Source organism: Podarcis bocagei (assembly GCF_964188305.1).
Source record: "Podarcis bocagei genome assembly, chromosome: 13".
NCBI classification, from domain to species: Eukaryota; Metazoa; Chordata; class Lepidosauria; order Squamata; family Lacertidae; genus Podarcis; species Podarcis bocagei.
Window position 1 is genome coordinate 35,399,521 of NC_138138.1, and position 25,452 is coordinate 35,424,972.

Consider the following 25,452-nt stretch of genomic DNA (forward strand, 5'->3'; position numbering starts at 1 on the left):
AACATAGTGCCACTTCATATGAAGAATGCACTTGGTGCATTTAAAAAGGGTGATCTCTCCTTCCCTCTAAAACTAACTGCTTCTGCTAGAAGTACAGAGTCTTTTCTGGCCAGCTCTGAAAAAGCTAGGTAAGAATGATAAATACTAGGAAAGGATGTTTGTATATTTGAAACGCAATGGCAGAGTCCTGTGAGAGGTCCAGACTAGATGCTACGTAGGAGATCTATGACTCCATGCATGTCTCTCCATGCATAATTTCCTCCCAAACTGATTCCCCAGATCCAAATCCACAGTGCCTTGAAGCTGCAATTACCTACAGAGGGTGAGCGTAGGAGCACAATTTGGGTTAAATGGCAAGATCCATCACTGGACGGCTGAAATATATTGTTCCTGTCAATCATGAAATTAGGAGCTGTGATGATATGCATTTGTCTTTTAAATATTTTAGACCTTTATTCTTTGTTTTTAGATCCTTTTAAATATTTTACATTGTTCTTAACATTTTTAATATATATTTACTTTTTTATCATAATGTATTTTCATTATACTGTATTAACATTGTTGTTACATTTGGGTGTTTGCTGCCCTGGTCCCTTTTAAAAGAACTGTAATAAAAGCATGCATAGATAGAAACTTTATTTGCATTAGCCACTAGCCATAGCAATAAGAAAAAATATACTGGGGATAGAACTAAATAGTTAGGGATACAAAATACATTCTGGAGGTCTACATCAATACAAATGACAGAACTGATGCATGATCCCACAGATAAAATATGTGAGCCAATAGGCTTTCTTTTGATTCCCCCCCCCTAATCTGAGGAATATTAGTAAGTTAATCAAATAATAGATCTTATTCTAATTGCCCCTGCTAACAATTTTGCAGTTTTTGCTGTCACCTGGTTATCTTGATCTACCAGAAGAAAGACACAGTAGCAGTGCTTGAGAGTCCTGGTTTGGGTAGTAGTAGAGGGGTAATAACCTCACTCCTCAAATCTTTATAGAGAATGCAATCTAGCAGTAATAAATACATAAGCAGATTGTTGGCACCTGTCTGTCTCCAGAGACAATGAAGTGCGCCTCCAGGCCTGAAGTCAAACCACTGCAATAGCAGCACCAAAGTGACCTCCCTGGAGCGCAAGCCTTGGCAGTGTGTTATTTTGCAGGCTGGATTCAATTGCATAAGCAGCAAATTCAGGTTGTACATAATAAACCCACTTCCACCCAAATTGGATGTTTTTGTGATAAGGAGAATGAAAGGAAATGCACTAGAAAGCGTGAGGTGACATTTGCTTCTAACCATGCTGTCTAACTTCCCAGCTAAAAGAATTAGGACTATTTATCCACAAACAGGTTGTCTGTAAGTGACCATAGCTGGTGGCAAGTATGAAGAAGGAGGTCTCCACCTTCATTTCCATGTTGGTGGACTTAATGTGAAAGATAAAAGGTGGGTGGGGGCTTCTGGAGAGTCGCATCTTTTCCCCCTTCTCCCTATTCCAAACAAGCGGGGAGCTGGTTCAGATGTGGATATCAATGGGGAAAGTGTATACATGCCTTGCCTCCACCTGTGGGCGTTCTCAGATGTTGGCAGAGATTTGGGGTGCTGCTGCTTCTGGGATCCAGAGATTGCAGGGACTTGAGGCTTCTGTGCTGCTTCTCCAGACTCAGCAACAGACAGGCCAATGACAGGAGCACTACCTTTTCATTGCTGATATTGTGTGTTTAATAGTACGGCTCCTAGAGGACATTCAGATTGAAACAAAACATCTGTTGTCTGGAACTGACTGGAGCTGAACCACCCAGAGAATACTTCAGAAGGACAGCAATGCCAATAGTTACTTCCGCATTGACAGTGTGGCTTCTGCAGCTGACCATGCTACAAGGTGACTGATGGAGTTGGGGAAGAGCTTGGAGAACAGTTACTCCAAGGTTTCATTTCTTAAAAAAATTAAAAGTTGTGAGGGGTCCTGGGAAATCATGCCTTCTCTGTGCCCATATTTTTCCAGGTACAGTCCCAGATTTACAGAAGCTATACCGGTTTCTGATTTGATCCTGGAATGTCCCACTTTTCCTTAGGACGTCTGTTCTTCCCAACTTAGATAGTTCCAGGGTAAAGCCATAACATTAAAAGAGCTAAAGTCCTGATGAGCCCAGGTTTAAATGTAGTTCTAAATACATCCCCTAAGAACCATGTTTCAGAATGAACTCGTGGCACAATTGTCAAATGTGTTAATTTTTCAACCAATTGTGAAAAGATTGGCTGCATTCACAGACAATCATCTGTCAGGTTATTAAGCTGACATATGCACATGATGCCTTTTGCCCACCCCACACAGTCTATTTGCTCCTCCTCTACTTTAATAACGCAAGCTGTTATTAAAGTAGGAAGCTTCTAAGGAATCTTCATGGTTCATGTTTTGTCCAAACCAGTGAACTATGGTTACCAAATTCAGAACTAGCCAGGCAATTAAACCGCTATCAACCCACTTTTTTATAACCTGGTTTGTTTAAAAGTGATTAACTATACTAACCAGGTTTTCAGAACATGGGATAATAGAGTTAACTAGAGGCTTCTTGCTTTGAGTATGGCATGCCCAAAGAGAGGAGTGAAGGGGCTCTGTTCACAAGCAAATAATTTGTGCATACCTTGGCTTGTTGAATAGAGACATGTTTGTCTGAAGTGGGCCAGTGTAAACAAGTTCCCTTCCCCCTTGTTCATACATACAATCCTACACTGTGTCATTCTTCTACAATGACTCTTACCTGGGGTATCTTCTTTCTTTATTTTCCTCAGGTGCTACAAGCTCAAAAGCAGGTAAGAGTCGTTCAATACATTGGAAGGAGTTTTTCACAGGAATCTCTGTGGAGGAAACTAAAGAAAAGGCCTCCTAAAAACCAGAGGTCTTGTAATCCAACATCCTCACCTTAGATAGGATACTCCTTAATATGTCACATTGATATGAGGAAGATCAACCCACAATAAGCTGATGTTGCCACACCCAGTGGCATAGCGTGGGGGGTGCCAGGGGTGCCGGGCGCAACATCGGGGGGGGGGCGCGCTCGCTGCCTCCGGAGTCGCCGAAGAGCCTCGGGCGCAGGCTGTAGCGCAGCCGCATGTCTCGCGGAACCGACGAGCTGTGCGCGCGTCCGGGCTGAAGGCGCCCGGCAGGCAGCGGCTCTCAGCGCTCGCCGCGGAGGACGCGCCAGGCAGCCCCTCCTCAGAGCCCCGCCTCCGCCGCTGCTGCTGCAGCTGCTGGGCTGTTGCATTTTCCTCGCCTCTCTGCCCCCCTCCCCCTCCGGGCAAGCGGCGTCGTTTGGGCGGCAGCGCCAGCGGCAACTCGCAGGTTAGGGGTTAGGGGAGGGCGCAAATTACTTGCCTTGCCCCGGGTTAGGGGGCGCAAATTACTTGCGTTGCCCCGGGTGCTGACAACTCACGCTACGCCGCTGGCCACACCACAAGTAAAAAGTAGAGCAAAGAAGGCATCGCATTCTAGATGTGATTGCATGGTCTTCAGTAAGAATTGGTTTTAGGTGTCCAACTTCCTTAAGACATGGTGCCAAGCTGCACGCTGTAATGCCAGGGTGGAGGAAATACTCAGTCCTCGAGATTCTCCTCAGTTCATGCCCCCTCCAAAGGCCACACTGCTTTCCCCATGTCACCCACCCTCACCAGCCAGCCATTCATACTGCCTGCTTGGAATGTGTCCTTCAACTGTGCTGCTACCTTTTTCTTATCTGGATGGAGGAAGATGTCAGTGAGGGGATGCAGAAGCCTCTGGACTTTTGCGTGGCTGGAATGTGCTCTACTTTACAAAGGTAACAGTCTCAATTCCTTTGCCCACTAAGCTGTGGAAGAAAGGCCCACCCATCAAGCATCTCACATGAAGAATCTTAAAATGACTCTTGCCGTCTTAATCTCTGACCCATGGAAACCAAAACCCCCAAGGTTTTACATGGTTCTACTTCTAGCTATGGTGATGGAAGATGTATGGGAGAAAGGGATGCCAAAACTGAGAGCTAAGAGTCCAGGACTCATGGATTCCACTACCACATATATGAGTAAGGATGGGTGAGAATTTTAATTTGGTTCACATTTAAAGGTAATTAATAATAATAATAATAATAATAAATTTTATTTATATCCCGCCCTCCCCAGCCACAGCCGGGCTCAGGGCGGCTAACAACAATCAAATAATAATCACACAATCTAAAAATATTTCATTATAAAAATTAATTAAATCAAATTGATGGCAACCAATTAAGCAGAATTATGTGCAGGTTGCCAGAGGAGGGAGTCAGGCTGCGCCCTGACCAAAGGCCTGGCGGAACAACTCTGTCTTGCAGGCCCTGCGGAAAGATGTCAGGTCCCGCAGGGCCCTAGTCTCTTTTGACAGAGCATTCCACCAGGTTGGAGCTGCAGCCGAGAAGGCCCTGGCTCTAGTTGAGGCCAGCCTAACCTCTCTGAGGCCTGGGACCTTGAGGATGTTATTATTTGCAGACCGTAGGTTTCTCTGTGGGGCATACCAGGAGAGGCGGTCCCGTAGGTACGAGGGTCCTAGGCCGTATAGGGCTTTAAAGGTTAAAACCAGCACCTTAAACCTGATCCTGTACTCCACCGGGAGCCAGTGCAGCTGGTATAATACCGGATGAATGTGGTCTCGCAGCGAAGACCCCATAAGGAGTCTCGCCGCGGCATTCTGCACCCGCTGGAGTTTCTGGGTCAGTCTCAAGGGCAGCCCCACGTAGAGCGAGTTACAATAATCCAGTCTGGAGGTGACCGTCGCATGGATCACCGTGGCTAGGTCAGGACGAGAGAGATAAGGGGCCAACTGCTTAGCTTGGCGGAGATGAAAAAATGCCGCCTTTGTTATAGCTGTAATCTGCGACTCCATAGAAAGGGAGGTATCGAAGATTACACCCAAACTCTTAACGGCCGGTGCTGGCACTAATTGCACCCCCGCAAGAGATGGGAGTTGCCCCCTCGATCCCATATCGTCCCGCCCCAGCCAGAGGACCTCTGTCTTCGAAGGATTTAACTTCAACCGGCTCCCACGTAACCATCCAGCCACAGCTTCCAGACATCTGGTCAGTGTGTCTGGGGCCGAGTCAGGATGGCCATCCATCAACAGATAGAGTTGGGTGTCATCAGCATACTGATGGCAACCCAGCCCAAAACTCCGGACAAGCTGGGCGAGGGGGCGCATAAAGATGTTAAAAAGCATCGGGGAGAGAATTGCACCCTGAGGCACTCCACACACCAAGGAGTGGCGTGATGACAATTCCCCCCCAAGCGCCACCCTCTGTCCCCGACCAGAGAGAAACGAGCGCAGCCATTGAAGGACTGTGCCCTGGATCCCCACGTCGGCAAGGCGGTGGTCCAGGAGTTCGTGATCGACCATGTCAAAGGCTGCTGACAGATCTAGAAGAATCAGCAGCCCTGACCCGCCTCGATCCAGCTGCCTGCGGAGATCATCTGTTAGGGCGACCAGAGCCGTCTCGGTCCCATGACCAGCGCGGAAGCCGGACTGGAATGGGTCCAGAGCAGATGTTTCATCCAGAAACCTACCAAGCTGTTCAGCAACCGCTCTCTCAATCACCTTACCCAGGAATGGAAGATTCGAGACCGGGCGGTAATTGGATAGATCTGAGGGATCTAATGATGTTTTCTTTAAGAGCGGACGCACCACCGCCTCCTTCAGTTCCCCTGGGAATATCCCGGTGCCAAGGGACAAATTGATGATATCCCCCAGGGGGCCCCGCACCTCGTCTGGACACGCTCTAATCAGCCATGACGGGCACGGGTCAAGAGGACAGGTGGTGGGCTTTCCAGCTTGGAGGAATCTGTCCACATCGGCTGGAGATATCCGGTCAAAGTGGTCCAATACTGGACCCGAGGACAGTCGAGGGGCCTCCAGTTCCTTTATTGTATCCAAATTGGCAGGGAGGTCATGGCGGAGCAACAGGACCTTCTCCGCAAAAAAGCTCGCAAATGCCTCACAGCTGTGTGTCAGATTGTTATTTAAATTTGGCTGTCCTTCAAGGGACGTTAAAGACCGAATTATACTAAATAATTGCGCCGGGCGAGAGCTAGCGGATGCAATGGAGGCCGAGAAGTAAGACTTCTTAGCAGCCTTCACTGCCATCTCATAGGTTTTCATAAAAACCCTATAAGATGTTCTTGAGGCTCCGTCACGGGCACCCCGCCATACTCGCTCTAGCCGTCTGAGGTCCCGCTTCATTTTCCGAAGCTCCTCGGTAAACCAGGGAGCCCGGTTTCTGCGAGGTCGCAGAGGGCGCTTAGGTGCGATCTCATCGATGGCTGCCAGGAGCTGGGTATTCCAGCCCTCAACAAGCTCAGTCGATGAGTCGCCAGGGGGAGCAAGGTCCCGCAAGGCTTGACGGAATCTATCCGGGTCCATCAGCCTCCGCGGGCGAGCCCAAATCGGCTCGCCACCTAAGCAGGGTGGGGGTGGAAAGTCAATCCTGGCTTTCAGAGCGTAGTGATCAGACCATGGCACCTTCATCGAAGGAGACATGATCACATCTATACCGGCGCCAAAGATCAAATCCAGCGTGTGGCCTGCTTGATGTGTGGGGCCCGAAACAAACTGGGAGAGCCCTAGTGTCGCCATGGAAGACACCAGGTCCAGAGCCTGTGAGGAGGGAGTGGCATCAGCGTGGAAGTTGAAGTCTCCCAATACCAATAGGTTAGGGAACTCCAAGGCCCAGCCGGCCACCGCCTCCAGCAGGCCTGACAGGGTGGCTGCTGGTGCGCTAGGTGGCCGGTACACCAGCCAGACAGCCAAGCTCTCCTCGGAGCCCCACACTAGGCCAACACATTCAATGCCGGGGATCGATGGCGATGGTAGAGCCCTGAAAGAACAATTTTCCCGGATTAATACTGCCACCCCTCCCCCCCGGCCCACAGTCCGTGACTGGTGGAGGACGGAGAAACCCGGGGGCACCATCTCTCGTAAGGTAACAGTTACCCCTTCGCGCACCCAGGTCTCCGTCACACAAGCCAGGTCAACTCCCTGCGAGATAAAGAAATCTCGCAGGGTAGCGGTTTTGTTGCCTATAGACCTGGCATTGCACAACACCAGTGAAGGAGGTGAGTAATCCTTGCTCACCCTACCCTCGTCTCTCGGGATGGGGCGCAGATTGGAAGGGGTACGAGCGTATCCATATCTCGATCCCCTTCGCCTATAACATCTGCCCCCACCGCCATACCTCCCTCGCCCCTCCACGGTCGCAATCCCAAGCCTCATACTAACCTCCATTTACAAATAGAAAACAAAACAACCAAAACAATTATGCCCAAACAAAACCAATCCCCGCCCCACTCAGTGTCCAACCCCAAAAACAAAAGGCCTAGTTTGCACTTTCTCAAGCAGTAAGCAGTATATGTGAAGCAAAATACAACCATACTTCAAACTTCACCCTTTTCCTAATTTTGCACTGCAGAAATTAAACTGCTGTAAACGTGTTAAGAAATAAAAAAGTCAATTTCACTTACCAGATGAAATGCCCATTAAACCCAGGAGAATCAATGACAAGAAATATGGTTTTAAAATCTGCAAAAAAACCTACTTGTAAACTAATTCAAATTTAGAATTTTTTTTCCTCGTGTTTTCCACCTCTTCTGCTACATTACTTCCATTATGTGTGTGCTGCAAACCGTAATGGCAAATCCTCTTATTTCCTCTTCCACAGAGAGTGGGCAGCTGATAAATGCTCCAAAAATATTTGGGGGCCAACCAGCCTCTGATGGGTCATGGCCCTGGCAAGTCAGCATTTCGCTGTTTTCTTATCCTATTTGTGGAGGCTCCCTCATAGCCGAGCAGTGGGTCCTGACAGCAGCTCACTGCTTCTTCTATGGGTGAGTATCATACAGTATGTATTGCTTTGCAGCCATTATAAAGCTTCACCATACAAGGCCAGACTAATTTCAGCTGCCTACCAGTCAGCTTCCTGGTGTCTTAGGCCTCAGCTGCACCATACACTTAAAGCACTATCATACCACTTTAAACAGCCATGGCTTCCCCTGCAGAAACCTGGGGACTGAAGTTTGCTGAGAGCTGTTAAGAAAGTCCTGCTCCTCACACAGAACTACAGTTCTCAGAATGGTTTCAAAATCCATCCCTCTTCCCATGGAATCGAGCTCTTGGAATTGTAGTACTCTGGGGGATACAGGGTTAGGGTGAAAAGCAGGAACTCAAAGGTCAGCATTGCCAGATCCTCTTATTGTTATTTTTTGCCCTTCTATTCACAGAATCGGGCCCATGTTCCATTATAATGTCCTCCTAGGTGCCCATCAGCTCTCAAACCTCTCTGATAATGCTGTAGCATCTGCTGCAGAACAGATTATCCTCCATCCTGACTACAATGGCAGCATTGACCACACAGCAGATATTGCTTTAATCAAGCTGAAGTCGCCTGTGAGCTTCACTGACTACATCCTCCCCATCCGCCTGCCAGAGTCCTCTACAAGCTTCTCTTCAGAAGAACACTGCTGGGTAACTGGATGGGGAGATATTCAAACTGGAGGTGAGGGGTTTTCTTCGTAGCACTTTTTCAGACTCTGTGACTCATCCAAATGAACAGCTCCGGGGCGTGGCATTGGGGGGAGGGTCCACAGGGGTGGTTGCCCTGGGCACAAAATTGTTAGGGACACAACATTTCAACATCCAACGCTGCCTCAATACGTCTGTGCACTTCCGTCACTGGGCTCTGTTGAAAACGGTTTCTCCATGCAAACCAGGAAGTGACCTCTCCAGACAACAGAACAACTCTTCTTTTCTTATCTCTGTTGCTGTGATCACCTGGGCGACGCGGATACCGTTAGGTGGTTGAATGCACGTGCGTACTCCGTCCATTTCCCTCACAAAAGTAACATAGAAAAATGCATACCAGAATGAAATTTGCACTAAAATGCTGGTGAATCTTCATGAGGATTTTTTAAAAAAGAATTGCAAAATGAACATTCCACACACACACCCCCGGGCCAATCCTACCATTAGGCAGAGTGGTACAGGTGACTCAGGTGGTGAAGGGTGTGGAGCAGTCAGAACTGTAGGCGTCATGTGATCTGCCTGCGCTCTCAAAGTAGCCCAGTACCCTCAAGTGCAGTGGAGGATTCTGTCCCACTGCCTGTGTTAAAGAAAACACCAGTATTGTTCGTGGAATCTCAGAGGGAGGGAATTTGGTATTTTGCCTCAGACAGCAAAATGTATTGGGCTGCACCTAGGTTTCCCTAGAAATAAATATGGGAGGAGAAGTTGTCCCAAAGTGTGGCAGCTACATATCTACAGTGTACTCAGTGCTAAATTTTTGTCCTACGGAATGCCTCTGCATTCCATGAACACTTTTCCTTTCTCTATCTTCTAGTGCCTTTACCTGCCCCACAAACTCTCCAGCAAGTGAAGGTGCCGCTCATAAGCCGAGAAGCCTGCAATGCTCTCTTAAACAGTGTCTCAGAGAAGGGCTTAAGAAAGGATCCCGTCAAGCAGGATATGATCTGTGCTGGTTACCCAGAAGGTGGGAAAGATTCCTGCCAGGTAGGTTGCTCCATGACCTGTTCTTCATACAGCCATCAGAGAAGGTAGACAAAGGCAGGCTCTGGCGTGATGGCATTATAAAAAGAAAAATACCTTGTGTCTTTATGAAGAGAATTTTACAAGAGATTCTGCCTGAGCATTAGGAAAAATTTCCTGATGGTAAGAGCTGTTCAACAGTGGAACAGACCCCCTTTGAAGGTGGTGGACTCTCCTTCCTCAGAGGTTTTTAAGCAGAGGTTGGATGGCCATCTGCCAAGAATGCTTTAGCAGAGATTCCTGCATTGCTGCGGATTGGACTAGATGACTCTTAGGGTCCCTTCCAACTCCACAATTCTATAAATCTACAATTCTTTGAATGATCACGTTGTGTGAACATAGCCCTTAGCCATTTCTTCCTAATTTTGGTCTACCATTGGGAGATGGCACCTTGCAGCTTTTCAGATTCACCTATTTCCCCAAGAGTTCTTGTTGTTTTGTTTAAAAATATTTCTGTGCTGCTTGTTTTAGCAATAAAACCTAAAAATATAAAAGCTTCATATAACCAAAATCAAGAATAAAGCAGATTTGAAAGAATAAAAAAATACTTCCTCTGTTTAAAATATGTATAGCACACCTTTCTTTATAAAAAAAAAAGTTTCCCATACATGTTGTAGTGGGTATGAGTTACTCGTGCGTAAACTGGTGCCTTTCTCGGTTAATTTGCCTTGTTAAACCTTTCTGGCTGCACAGCCCCTTCTCATCGTGGCTGTCTCAGTCACTGGCAGAATCCGTCAGTGGGCGTTTCTTGAACCTCTTCCAACATAAAAGTTGTTTGACACCCAGTCTCCTCCTCCTCTCACTGCGCGGGAGTCTTCTGCGCAGGGAAGGCGTGGGTAGCGGAGGACCTGGGCTCTCCTCACTGATGTCCAGTGAAGAGTCCTGGAGCCCTCTCTCCACTTCCCCCATCTGCCTCCCTTTATCCCCGGTGTTGCGCTGATTGGCTTCCCCCTCTACTGAGCTGTTTCTCCCCCTGCTGCTGGGTCCTTCGCCAGCATCATCTGGGAGCCTCCCCTTCGCCTCTCGCTCCGATGTCAGTTCCCTGACACATGTCAACTCAGAAACAAGTCCTCTTGTTTGGACTCGATGGCCCTTGTGGTCTCTTCCAACTCTATGATTCTATGATTCTGTTTGGTGGGGTTAGTCTCAGGCCCCTGACCATGAGTCATGCTAGCTGTAATTGTTAGGATATAGAGACCAACAACATCAGGTTCCCCATCTCCTATTGTTGTTGTTGTTGTTTAGTCGTTTAGTCGTGTCTGACTCTTCGTGACCCCATGGACCAGAGCATTATAAACCTTATTTCAGCCCCCTTGGCTGATCAGTATTTGGAATCTGTTGCTAGAGTTTTCCACCATGGATTCCATGTTTTCTCCCATCTCTTTCTCCACAGGGTGATTCTGAAGGACCTTTGTTTGCCCCAATGAGTCCTGTTCACTTCAACGAGACTTAGTTCCAGGTCAATGGGTAAAGGGTTGCAGCCTTGGTCATTTAACTGTATGGCTTGGGGCTCAAATGTTGAAACTCAGTAAAATCCACATAAATTTGTATCTGAGATGAAAGCCATCAGTTCTAAAGGGAAGAAAGTTTACTTATATTGTTTTTGAAAGATGGACACCACACATATCATCACAGATGATGCTTTCCCCCCTTCTCTCTCACACAGACCTAAATGCCTCTTTTAAGATGGCCCAAGTCATCTACAATTGTTAGAATTAGTTGTGTTGTTGTTGTTGAATTGAATAATCCTTATTAATTTTTTCAACAATCTTTCAAACCCTACAAAATAGAGCAATATTTCTACCCCTAGTGTTACAGGTGCAGTCGAAGGGGGCTGAGGCTGACAGGGTCACTATGTTGTTAGTACCTGCCGGAGGCAAATGAAGATTTATACCGGGTGCTGGGAACTTGTTGTCCTCCAGATGTTTCTGGAATACAACTCCCACCATCCCTGACCATGAGCCATGCTGGCTGAAGCTGTTGGCAGGTGGAGTTCAGAGGCATCTGAAGGGCCACCAGTTCCCCATCCCTGGTTATAAACCTCATTCCAGCTCCCTCATCTAATCGGTATTCCTAATCAGAGTGCTCATTGCCGTGTTCACCACAGATCCTGTACCATCTCCCATCTCTTTTTCCACAGGGTGACTCCGGGGGACCCTTAGTTTGCCAGCTCAAAGAAGGTTGGATGCAGGCTGGGATTGTGAGCTGGGGAAGGGGCTGTGGCCAACCCTCCCGCCCAGGTGTCTACATTTCAGTACCTTTCTATGCCAACTGGATCCAAGAGAGAATACAGGGTAGAAATGCAGGTGGTGGGGAAATTGGTGGGCTACCCAATGTTGTGACATTCACCTCGGTGGCGTTTGTACTGGCCCATTTGTGAGAAACCAGTCTGCTGGCTTCCAGTCTGCCCACCGATTGTATGGAATAGCTTTTCTTTCTTTTTTTAGTTTTAGTTTTTATTTATACTTTGCAAATGTATACATTTCATTAGTTTTACAATCAATTTAACATTCTCCATTTGAGCTCGTTTTCTCCTCTAAATATATAATTTTCAAACAAAATCAAGAGCAGATGAATGGATATGTTCACAGCTGCTATATTCACAACTAAATATGATTACATTAGAGTATACATTTGAGTTTTATTATTAACAGCATGCAGGGTAATCTTTGACTTCCTTCCCCCTTCTTCCGCGGTTCCTTAAATTTATTTTTTAATATCTTCTGCATATCCAAATTCATTTAACTTGTTCATTTCATTATCAACTGCAAATATATACTCTTATATAACTGCAGGTTATTAGAATAATCCTGTTATTGTTTTTATCTGTTTACAATCTGTAAATATTCAATAAATCATTTCTATTCTTTTATAAAAAGTTTGTTATCTTGATTTCTGATTCTTCCGGTAAGTTTCACCATTTCTGCATATTCCAAAAGTTTTTGTATCCGTTCTTCCTTTGTTGGGACTTCTGCTTCTTTACACTTTGGGGCAAGTAGCATTCTTCCTGCTGTAGTAGAATACATAAATAAATTTCTATACAATTTAGGTAGTTCTGTCCCTATAATTCCCAAAAGAAAAGCTTCTGGGGTTTTTTAAATAAAAGTTATTTTGAACATCCTTTTCAGTTCATTGTATGGAATATCGTGAGTTAGGCTGCTGGTTGGACTCATTTAAATCACCACATGTAGTATGGATTCAGGGATGCTTACCTTTACTTCTATTTAATCTCAGCATGTCTACCTTATCACATTTCAACTGTTTTGTAAACATCTGATAATGGATTAACCAACCAGCAACCAGCCCAGACATCAATACTGAGCAGCTACATGGTAGAAGAGAGAGAGAGAGAGCAAAGGCTTTGTTAACGCTTTCTCCCCAAGTAAGGGGGTGTGACCTAGCTAAACCTGACTGGACAGTTTACTCTATGGTCTTAACCCCTTCATGCATGTTGGTTAAGCATGTTGGTTATATGAGGCTGATTTATCCCACAAGAACAATTCTGGGAGGCAAATTAGGCTGGGAGAGTGTGACTGGCTCAAGGTCACCCAGCGAGCTTCATGGCTAAGTGGGAGTTTGAACTCTGGTCTCCTAGGTCCTAGTCCAACACGCTAACCACAACACCTCACTGTTACACCCAAAGTGCCCTGGAATTGTCACTTGGAGAAAAAGCAGAGACTTTCTTCATCCATGGTCTTCATTTGCAAGCTATGATACTTCAGACTTTTACAGTGATACTGAAAGTGCTGCTTTAATGTCCACAATTCCATTTTATTTATTTTATTTTTTATTAAATTGACATTTTTAAATGACATGAAAACAAGTGGAGAATAAATTCATCACCTGGAACATAATGAAGTATAAATTGAATTTTTTCAGCTCACTCAAGTCTTTTATTAGCAATAGTCTGGATGCAATAAGATTGCTTTGTATTTTACTCATGATTTTAAAATCATCAATAAATTGTTATAGAATGCTTGCAATCGTTTTATAGCTTCTATTCTTTGTATGATTACTCCCCCCCCCCCTTTTAAGTATGTTGTCATATTAAGTGGGAATGATGTTCCCTATTCCTTGCTCTGATCCAAAGTAACGCCTCAACCTTGATCAGAATAGTAATAGAATGAAATCTCTTACCATTGACAAAAAATATAGTTGATGGAGCCATTATTCTTTACAGCAATCTTCAGAAACTACCATATTTTTCGCTCTGTAAGACTCACTTTCCCCCTCCTAAAAAGTAAGAGGAAATGTTTGTGCGTCTTATGGAGCGAATGCAGGCTTCACGGGCTATCCCAGAAGCCAGAACAGCGAGAGTTCTAGCTCTCGCTGTTCTAGCTTCTGGCTTAGCCGTGTGAAGCCTCCGCAGGGCAGCGGACAGCCTTCATCCCACTGCCCTGCGGAGGCTTCGCGCAGCTATCCCTGGCTTTTGCAGGAGGTGGGGGAAGGGACAGAGAGCGCAACTCTGTCCCTTCCCCCACCTCCCAGAAAAGCCCGTAAGAGCCGTGCTCCCTTTAAAGAGCACGTGGCTCTTGCGGGAGGTCAGGGGAAAGCCAGGAGGCTTGCTTTCGCTGAAGCCAGGAGAGCAAGCTTTCGCTGAAGCCAGGAGAGCACCGATCCCGCTTGCTCTCCTGGCTTCAGGGATAGCCCTGCAAAGCCTCCTGGGCGAAGATGGAGAAGCGCTCCCTCTTCGCTCAGGAGGCTTCTTATTTCTTGTTTTCCTCCCCTAGAAACTAGGTGCGTCTTATGGTTGGGTGCGTCTTATAGAGCGAAAACTACAGTATTTGGAACTGCTTTTGTGCTGACATAGCTAAGCAACGGTATTATCATTGAGATAGCAGCAAGGCCCTGTGTAATTTGAACTGAGTTCCTGGATAAAAGAGTAGAAATATATGAAACATCTGTGTAACAAATAAATAATTATGGCTTATTACGACAGAACAGCAATACCACCAAACAATTTTGAGAAAGATAAGGATTTTTAAAAATGAAGACTGTCCATTTTGAGTTGGAAAATGCTGGGGGGGTTAATATGATATTGAAAAGAAGAAGAAAAATAACTATGTTCAGAAATTTTCTGATTTCAAGGGTAGCCAACACTGTGCCTTCCAGATATTGTTGGAATAAAACTTCCATCAGCTTCAACAGCAACATAAAATAGTCAGGCATAATAGAAATTACAGTCCAGTCACATCAGCCCTCTTGTTTTATTGCCAATGACAGCCAGGAACCTTCTAGAGACAAAAGGTGGAAGAACTCAATCACAGACTGAGCCCTTTACATAAAGCAGAGGCAAATTTAGGTCGCACTGGGCACAGAGCCTTGGGGGCGCTGCAGGGAATGCTGTAACTATGAGGTAGAATGAAAGGCAAGAGGCCGGAGGCCACCACATTTTGGCATCACACAGGGCACCACTAAAATGTGAGGCCTCCAAGGTCCTCCACTGCATAAAGGGCAATATCAAAATTGTGATGGGGATATTTCTTGGCCACCAGGCAGTCAGTACACCACAATCTCCTCCCTGTATAAAACAGGGACTGCTTTGGAAAGTCAATCAAAAATCCATCTTTATCTGAACCCCCTGCCTGAAAGAGCAGCTGTCGAAACACTAGAATCCCATTCCTTGAGCTGCAAATTTCCAACAGAGATCAGAAGGTCACGGAATTTCCTCAGCTGCTGAACTACATTGAATTATGTTAGCAGCGGCTATTTGAGAAGTGCAATTTCAAGAACCATATGCATTCATCCGAGTCTGTAAGTGGCATGCTGCTTACCTGGTAAGTACGGTCCTGTAAAAGGTAAATGTACCCCTGCCCGTACGGGCCAGTCGTGTCCGACTCTAGGGTTGTGCACCCATCTCACTTAAGAGGCCGGGGGCCAGCGCTGTCTGGAGACACTTCCAGGTCACGTGGCCAGCGTGACAAGCTGCATCTGGCGAGCCAGCGCAGCGCACGGAAACGCAGTACGGTCCTGTACCACAGCCAAAAACAAACAGTCCCTGCCCATAGACTTGTCATCTTGCCAGAAGCTCAACACAAAGGAAGAGGGAATGACGGAACAGGAAATACATGATATGGGGGACTCTGGAGGTGATATGGGGAATTCAACGAGGTGCCCTCCATATGCTCCATATGCTCCATTGGCTGTGGCACATCAGGGCTGAAGACCAAAAGCTTCTAATAGGCACCATGTTAGCTCCTCCTGTAATGTTGCCTTAGCCTGTCAGTACAGCACTGGCATGTGCAGAACTGGTGCACCAGATCCTCTTCCTCCTCCTTCTTCTATTAATTTTATTATTTGTTAAATTTGCATACCACCCTTCATCCAAAGATCTCAGGGCACATCACAGCATAAAAACACAAAATAGAAACACAAAGTGCTTAATAAAAACAAGAACAAAACAAAAAGTAAAACCATAATTAAAAGGACATCGCATGCTAATCATCCCAAGGCCTGGTTGAAGGGGAATGTTTTTGCCTGGTGCCTCACTGTGGCTAGTGGGTGTGAGTGGTTTGTGTCCATCCATTGCATTATTAACATTAAACCTGTTAAATAGAAGGCCTGACATGACTTACAATGCTGGATGACCGAGTGTGTACGGTTACCAACCACACTGGAACTTTATTTGTTTGGCCATCGATGGCTACACGTAATGCTTTGAATACAACCAAAGCAAGTCTATAGTTGCCGTCAAATGATACTATAACAATGGAATAAATGGAAGTAAAAGAACAAAAGCAAATGAAATAAATTCCTCCTATCGGTATTCACTGCAGTAGGTGTGGCAGCGATACTGACATGCAAATCTTTATAGCTGGTGCTGGATTCTATAAAACTATGTAGAGCTTTGGAATGAGGAAACAGCCCAGATAGTTGATGCAACTCCCTCACAAGTGCCCTCTCCTTAGGGAATAAAGTTGGTTGAGTTTGCATTTTAATGCAAACCTACGTAATTCATGCTTCCAAAACTATGTGCAAACGAAAACACAACTATCCTTTGAAATCCTCCTAATTTTGTGCTGCAGTTATCCAAACAAATAATGCATACATTAGGAAGAAGTGTGATTAAAAGCAGATATATTAGTGAAAATGACATGCAAAAATATATTACATTACTACTACTACTACTACTACTACTAATAATAATAATAATAATAATAATAATAATAATATTTTTATTTATATCCCGCCCATCTTGCTGGGTTTTCCCAGCCACTCTGGGAGGCTTGCAAACATGCATATTAAGTAGAATTGCATACAAAATTGCAAAAATGCACATTAATATGTTAACTATTTTTTGTGATTGCAGGGGATCTACTTTGAGCATGACTAACGTGATCACACCCAATATCTTGCCCAGTTATGGCTTCTGTGGATTGCTCTAACCATGTTTTGCATCTCATGCTGCATGCAGTCACACCCTTTTTTATTTAAAAAAATCAAAATATTTTGTTTATTGTTGTTCAAACCAGGAAACTAATGTGCTTGTTTGGAGTGACTACTACATAATGCGGCATGATAAAATAACACGTCTGGTATATTTATAAAGGGTGATTTCTCCTTCCCTATAAAACTAGCCACCATTCCTAGAATACAGAGTCTTTTCCACCCGGCTATGAAGGAACCAGGTAGGAATGACAAGACTAGGACAGGATGTTTGTATGTTTGAAATGCACAGGCAATGTTGTTTGAAGTGGCCAAAGTGGATATTGTATAGGAGATCTATGTATCTCCCTGTGGAATTTCCTCCTACATTGATTTCCCAAATCCAAACCCCATCCACTTGCAGCTACAATTAGCTGCAGAAAGCGAACATAAAGGCACCATTTAGGTTGCATAGCAAGATCCCATTATGGATGGCTGAAAGATCTTGTCCCTGACAACCCTGAAATTATTAGTCATGAGGGCATGTGACTAGTACCATTGGTATCCCTCTCCTCCATGAATTTGTCCAGCCCTGTTTTAAAGCCACCCAAGTTGGTGGCCATCACTGTCTTCTGCAGGAGCAAGTTTCATGGTTTAACTATGAAGGAGCCCTTCTTTTTTTCTGTCCTGAAAAAAAACGTAGAGAGACTCTCAGGAACCCAAAGAGGAGGAAATGCACAGAAGCACCACCCTTTCCCCTTGATTTGGAACATTATATAGCACAGTATATTGAGATCAAAGTTCAGCATTTACTAGCATTCGTTGGAAAAGAACCATCTGAAAGACACTTCAGAGAAGGACTGCAGAATCAGAAGTGAGTGGAGTATGTTGTTTTGCCCTCCTTACTGGTATTGTGGCTGCTGCAACCAAATTGTGCTAAAAGGTGATGGATTGGTGAATGGGAATCAATCCCTCAAGTTTTCCCCACCTTTCAGGGGTGTAAAAAGGAGACGGGTTTAAAGAGTGACGGCTCTAGACTGTCACTATTTTGCGGGGCAGGGGGATTCAATGACATAACCAGCAAAATCAGGTTGTGTGTAACAAACCCACTTCCTAGCAAAATTAGATTTTTTTGTGATAAGAGTGAAGAGAAATGCACTAGGAATTGCAGAAGAATATCTGCTCAGCACAGTAACAGCAAACCTTCCTGCCGAAAAATTAGGATGAATGTTCCATAAACAGGTTGCCTGTAAGGGGAAATTGTTTGTGGCAAGTGTTTAAAAAGAGGAAATTATGCCCCAAATAGTAAGAATTCAGAATTTTATAAGAATTTAGAAGAAAAAAATTGGGATCATAATAATGAAAATATAATTCTCGTAGGAGACTTTAATGGTGTGACCTCTGTAGACTTGGACAGAAAAGAAAGAAATAGGGTTATGAACGGTGGGAAGTTCCCTCTTACCTTCTTCCAATTTCCAATTCTCAGAAACCCAAAAATTGGGAGATAGAATAGCTAATATTTTGGTTTCCAAGAAAATAATATTAAGACCAAGTAAAGCAGAAATTTTGCCCAGAGTAATGACAGACGATAACCCGACAATGCTGGAAGTAACACAGAAGAAGGAGTACATGAAAAGGTGGAGACTAAATGAGAGTATCCTGAATGATGATGATGTAGTTTAAAAAGCCAAAGATATGTTAGAAGATTTTTTTCAAATTAATAACAAACAAGGGATGGATATTAATATAATTTGGGGTGCCAGTAAGGCATATATGAAGGGGTTCTGCATCCAACAATCTGCTATGAAAAAGAAAAAAAGAGATCAAAACTTCAACCTAATGCTTAAAGAAATAAGACAGAATGTAAAAAAATTGGCAAAAAATCCTAAGAATGAGGAAGCCCAAGTGAGGATTAGGATACAGTGGTACCTCGGGATACATACGCTTCAGGTTACAGACGCTTCAGGTTACAGACTCCGCTAACCCAGAAACAGTACCTCAGGTTAAGAACTTTGCTTCAGGGTGAGAACAGAAATCGTGTTTTGGCGGCGTGGCAGCAGCAGGAGGCCCCATTAGCTAAAGGAATTGCAACTACTAAAAGTTATCCAGATAGTATATCTATAATGTTTCACCATTTATAATTAGTCTAGCCTTTGGGGAGTTATAAATTGCTTTTATACCATGACATATTTTCTTGCCTATATTCATCATTTCCAATGTTTTCTGCATAAATACCCACGAAACATTATAAAAGGCTTTCTCTGCATCCACCAGGATCAGTGCTGCCTTCTTTTCTGGTCTCATTTCTAAGTATTCTATTGTATCTGTTACCAGTCTTATGTTATTATAAATTTGTCTTCCCGGTAGGAAGCCTGACTGATCTTTATTTATTATGCTTGCCAATATCTTTTTCAATCTGTTAGCTAGAATTTTTGCAAATAATTTATAATCTGAGTTTAGAAGGGAGATTGGTCTATAATTTTTAATTTCCTCTAAGTTGGATCCAAGTTTCAGTATTAATGTAATTAGGGCCTCTTGCCATGATTCTGGCACTTGACCTCCTTCTAAAATGTTGTTTTTATTTCTTCTAACACTGGTTATATTTTCTCTTCCAGTTTTTTATAATACATTATATACTATCTGGACAACTTTTAGTAGTTGCAATTCCTTCTTTTATTTCACTTTAGTATTTCTAAGGGAACAAGACACGGCTGTCCTCTTTCACCTCTCCTCTTTAACATAGTTTTGGAAGTATATTTGAAAGCAATAAGAGAAGGCTAAGATAGAAGGAATAAAATTTGGTCAAAGGGCTTATAAGGTTAGAGCCTTTGCAGACAACCTAATAATCACAACAGAAAACCCACTAGAGAGTATTGCAGCATTGGAAAAAACAAATGAATTTGGACAACTATCAGCATTCAAAATTAATAAAGAAAAAACAAAATTATTGGTAAAAAACGTTTTCAGACATCTCAGCAGCTGAACGTTTTGGAAGCTGAACACCGAAAACCCAGTAGTGAATGCTTCCATTTTTGAACACTTCCGAACGGCTTCCGAGGCAAATTTCTCCATTTTCCCTGTTGAACTTGCTGACAGCCCTTTGATCCTCAATTTTCAAATGTTTCGGACTTCCGGAAGAGATTAGGTTCAAAAACCGAGAGTCCACTGTATCCTTTCTAAAGTTACCTTGGCAGCTGGGTGCTATGCTTCTGTGTGTGAAACTAGGAAATGGAAAAGTCAGTGTTTTTCTGTTAACCTAGTATTTTTCTCTCTCTAGTAGATTAAAAGAGGCAAGGGGGGGAGTGCCCCTCTGTTTTTGAGGTTATTTGTTTGTTCATTTCTCCTCCCATCTTCCTTGGAGGTGGAGATTGCATGAACAGGATTTACTGGTGGTCTCCCTCCAAAACCGCTTAGCTTCTCCAAAGTTTCTGCATTATGCACTTACTTTAGAGCATGCCTTAGGGTATTCTGAGCAGAGGTAGGTGGTGCTGATTGTAATGATAGAGTGGAAGTCAGGGTGAAGACCAACACTAGATGGAGCGAGATCCTGTGACAGGCAGGGCCAAATAATTCTAGTTTTGTTCCCATCACTCTCCCTGCTGAGTTCTGCAAGAGCAACACTAAGTCTAGGCACTTCCAGCCCCTGGACTGGCTATTAAGTAGGAAGACCAGCAGGTGGGGGCTGGCTGAGGCTGGTGGAAGAATGTTCCATTTGCCCTCAAGAGCCATCATCCACTGGTTCAGGGGTGTCATAATACTATACCACAGGCAGAATGGTGTTTTCCCCCTGATATTGAAAGAAACACACGATTTTTCAGTGTGAAACTGGGTGTCTCAACTTGAGTGTGGAACTAAGCACTTATACACACCCACATGCAGGTAGTGCTTTAGTGGCTCAGGTTCTGAGAAGGTGGCACGTCCAGCTCCCTCCGTCAAGCTAAAGAACAGTTTTGTGCATGCAGAAATGAAGAGAAGAAGCAGTTTTGGAGAGATGCAAAAGCAACAAGAGGGAGAGCTGGGAAGACACCTTGGTGGTGCCAATATCTCCCTAAAGGGAGGTGGAAGACCTGCTGCAAGGGGGAAGTGTGCTATGCTCAGCTTGTATATCTGTAAATAAGCTAAATATTACAAAAAAAAATCCAGTTTTCTCCCCAAAGGAAATAAAAACTCAAAGGAGTGCTGCCATTTACAGTCTTGGAAAGCAAGAAGCAGGCATCAAAATGATTCATCCATTGAGCCCTGCATTTTTCTCCCCTTCCTTTTCTCCCCTTCCTCTTTTATCTCCTCTGTGCTGAATTCTAGACTGAAAGCAGCTCAGGGCAAGGACTTTTGTTCTTCATAAATGCCATGCATATAAATGGGGCTTTAGATAAACTACCACCAATAGTACCACTAAGTAATAATAACAACAACTATTTTGTTGTTGTTGGCACCCATCTGTCCCCCAACAGAGGTATTACTCCTCCCCTGATACCCCATACACCCCAATAACTATTTTACACTGTTATTAATTGGTAATTTGTTTATTTTCATTTATTTATTTTAAAACACTTACGTACTACTTTATATCTATTCCAAATCCATAATATCACTCAAGCACTGCCAGAAAGTTTGGCAACCATAGCCCAAGGCATGCAGGAGACAGGAGGTCTCAGGAGGTCAGCAGCGATTTGGGGTGCTGCCAGGATCCAGAGGATTGAGGGACTTGGGGGTTCTTTGCTGCATCTCCAGATTCAGTGAAGGAAGCATTATCCTTTCACCCTTGATACTGTATTTGATCCTAGAAGACATCCAGACCAAAATAAAACATCAATTATCCAGAACCGACTGGTGCTCAACCACTCAGAGGACACTTCAGAAGAGGGACAGCCATGGCAACTGTGTCTTTCACGCTGGCTCTGTGGCTTCTGCAGCTGACCATACTGCAAGGTGACTTATAGGGCTTGGGAAATGCAGAAATCCCCTCCATGTAGCCTTCATTTAGGGGATAGGAAGGGAATCTGGAGCGATAAAAATATTTTAAATAAAAAGCTTGCCACTACATTTCTTCCTTGTAGCTCAAAGAAGCTTCTGTAGGGGATCTGGCCACATGACCCGGAAGCTGTACGCTGGCTCCCTCGGCCAATAAAGCGAGATGAGCGCTGCAAACCCAGAGTCGGCCACGACTGGACCTAATGGTCAGGGGTCCCTTTACCTTTACCTTTAACCTCAGCAAGGTTGATGCATCTTACACCTTTAAGCCATGCAATACAAAGGTGGGAAGCTATCAAAACAGCATTTCTCCTGCACACAAAATCACAAAAAAATTATTGTTGCTTTGAGGAGGAAAGGAAACCACATGCTCAGCGTAACACAGAATACTTATTTCTAAGAGCAAAGGATTTTGAGAGTCAAGTCTACCTGGCTTCATCATGTGTCCCTCATTCTAAACTGAAAGAGTGGAGGGGCAAACTTGCCCTCTACTAAACTTAGAGGGAAGAATTATGCTAGGAGCTTTCTCTTGTACCCCTGCTGCTGCTAAGTAGCGGCATCTAAAAGCTCTGAGAGCCTTTGCTCTATTGTAGCCCTAGGGAACACACACCCGTTCACATTGCTTGCCAATACTGAATACCCACTGCACCTGAACTGCCCACGTCTCCCCACAACTCCTTCAAGCCCCTCCCCATAGTCACCTTCTCCAAGGCCATGGCACTTTCAGGGGGCATTTTTAGGGGGGGCTCCATGTTCAGAGGGTGTTCAGCTCTGTTCCCTGGTTCCATACAACATTGTGTGTGCGACGTCAGGATGTTACATCAGGTCCCCACAAACCTCTTTAGAAGTTCGTGCCTCTGCCCCAGCCCATTTCCTTACAAGATATATATCTTGTGCAGACACATTCACATGAAAACATGGATCTCAAAAAAAGGGGGGTACTACAGTTACCGTATTTTTCGCTCTATAAGATGCACCTGACCATAAGACGCACCTAGTTTTTGAAGGAGGAAAACAAGAAAAAAAAAATTCTGAATCCCAGAAGTAATCCCTCTTGCTGTTCTGGCTTCAGCGAAAGCAACGCAAAGCCTCTTCAGCACATTGGGAGACACGCTCCGGCTGCCCTGAATAGACTTTGCGCTGCTATCCCAGAAGCCAGAACAGCAAGAGGGATCGCTGTACAGCAATCCCTCTTGCTGTTCTGGCTTCAGCGATAGCTGCGCAGCCTGCATTCACTCCATAAGACGCACACAGATTTCCCCTTCCTTTTTAGGGGGGGTGCGTCTTATAGAGCGAAAAATACGGTAATTGGGAGCTTCTTGCTTTGGTTATGGCTTGCATAAAGGAAGAAAAAATGGGTACGCACATAAGCAGATACATGAATTCCTGGAATTGGCCTGTGTGACAAGGTCCCTTCCCCTTGTTCCTACATACAATCCTATGCTGTAGCTTTCTTCTACAATATTTCTTACCTGAAGTATCTGTTTTCATTTTCCTCAGGTGCTGCCAGCTCAACAGCAGGTAAGAGCAATTCGTTATATTGGAAGCATTTCTGTGCAGGAGTTTCACCCGAGGAGATCAAAACCAAACGAGGACTACTAAAATCAGAGGTCATGTTATCCAATCTCCTCACCTCAGATAAGATACTTCTTAATGTGCCACATTAATATGAAGACAGCAGATCCAAATCAAGCTGGTTCCAGCGCATTACAAGGATAGAGAAAGAGGTTTCTCCCATTCCAGGTGCTGTTGCATGGTTTTCAGAAGCAATGTCTTCTAGATGACCAACTTCCTTAAGACATTAAGCCAAGCCACAAACAGAGATGGGGAAGCTAGTCCGTCCTCAAGGCTCTCCCCATTTCATGTACCCTCCAAAGGCCACATCTCTCTCCAGCCAGGCTCCACGCTGTCCTTGAGTGGTTCTGTCTGCTTGGAAAGCATCCTTGAACCATATTGGTGCCTCTTCCTTGCCAGAAAAGATGTGGTGGGGGAATGTAGAGACCGCTGGACTTTTGTGTGGCTGAAATGTACCTTTCTCCACAAAGATAACAGTCTCACCCATTCCTTTGCCCACTTTGCCTGCAACTCCACCCACTTAGCTAAAGAAATGAAGGCCCCCATCGAGCCTCTCACACAAAGAATCTTAATCCCTGACCCACAGAAACTTGAAACCCCAAGATTTTAGGAGGTTCTGCTTCCAGCTCTGGTGACAGAAGAGTTAGTGGAGAAAGTTCTGGGCTGAGAGCTAGGAGTCCAGAACTCAGGGATTCCATTGCCACATCTATGACTAGAGCTGGGTGGGAAATTTGATTCAGATCACATTTAAAGATGAACCTACCTGGTTAGCATTTTCTGAAACAACACATGAAATTAAACACAGCTCTCCTTCCAAATTCTCCCTTCTCCAGAATTCGCAGTGCAGTTCTCCAGTCAGGTAATATGCAGAAAAATGCATATGCTAACGTAAAGTGTGAATAAATGCATATGTTAGCAAAGACATACAAAGATGTATTATAGTAGGGAAAATATCTTTGCAAACTGTTTACATTGGGGGACTTCTGGGTTAGCGCCATCGGCAATGGCGGAGTTCCTCTGACCGAGAGGAACCCACTCCGTGAAAATCGGGTTTTGCCGCCGCGGCGAAGGCGGAGACCCTTTAAAAATTCCAGGCGAAGGAAGCCTGAGAACGTGGGATTCGGCTGACACCAGGAGCGCCTCCCCTACTCGCAGGGAAACCCTTTTTCAGGGATCCGAAGTGACGTGGGGTGAGTGGCGCGGTGTTTTGAATCAACCGCTACTTTTATGGAGTGAAGCCGCACAGCCGTTGCCGGAGAGCGCTGACTTTTTCCTGTGGACAATTGGACTCTAAACAAGTTCCCGTGAGTAGAACAGAAAATTGGATTAAGAAACATTTTAATTTGGCACTGAAGCGGGAAGGTTCTAAACAGGAAGTCCGCCTCCCGTTTTTGTAAATAGATTGAAGCAAAAACTTCACAAGCTAAAGTCTGGAAAGTCGTATATAAAGGTCTAAATCTCCTTCAGTTATTACCACCAAAACCCCTCTTGGAAGCAGGAGAAAATGGGGGGAATTTTTGATTATTCAAGCCTGCAGGAGAGAGAGTAAAGAAAGATAAATTCCCACCATCTCAAACCTGGGAACGGGGTGTCAGAGACAGAAATTTATGGAGAAGTTCATTGACTGTGAATGGAATGTCTTTTGACAGATAGTTAAAAAAGAGAAATAAATTGATTCCAATGTTGCCTTTTGCATTCAAAAGAAACAAAATATTTGAAAAATGAAAGTAATTTTCTTTTGTTGGTTCTGCTTTCAAAAGATGGATACAAATAGAAATTGTCTCCTCTAGAGGGAGCTTGCTAAATTGTTGCTGGAGTCGATTTGGGGATTTCACAGCTGTGGAGATTAGGATCGTGAGACCAGACTCTGACCTTGAATAAAAATGTGTTTAGAAGAAGTTTTGGTGCTTGCTTTTTGCAAGACAAGCGCTTTGCTGGAGCAGATGCAT

At 44.6% G+C, this 25,452-nt stretch overlaps 2 protein-coding genes across 4 annotated transcripts in view; both read left to right on the forward strand.

The window, feature by feature from the left end:
* LOC308571895 (serine protease 27-like) lies at window positions 1-12,402 on the forward strand. Its single transcript, XM_081167528.1, has 7 exons — window positions 1-128; window positions 1,729-1,882; window positions 2,794-2,814; window positions 7,713-7,878; window positions 8,272-8,546; window positions 9,387-9,556; window positions 11,733-12,402. Exons 2-7 carry the CDS (start codon window positions 1,825-1,827, stop codon window positions 11,970-11,972), a joined length of 930 nt encoding a protein of 309 aa, XP_081023654.1. The 5' UTR covers window positions 1-128; window positions 1,729-1,824; the 3' UTR covers window positions 11,973-12,402.
* A 5,380-nt stretch (window positions 12,403-17,782) lies between these two features.
* The window catches only part of LOC308571894 (serine protease 27-like), a 33,864-nt gene continuing 26,194 nt past the window's right edge, over window positions 17,783-25,452 (forward strand). Inside the window, exons 1-2 of one of the 3 annotated variants that reach the window (XM_081167525.1) lie at window positions 17,783-17,831; window positions 21,742-21,886. In XM_081167525.1, coding sequence (XP_081023651.1) covers window positions 21,829-21,886 — 58 coding nt within the window. In that variant the 5' untranslated portion in view covers window positions 17,783-17,831; window positions 21,742-21,828. Of the gene's footprint in view, window positions 17,912-21,741; window positions 21,887-25,452 lie in introns of all 3 variants that reach the window. The other 2 variants (XM_081167526.1, XM_081167527.1) reach the window with 2 other exon arrangements.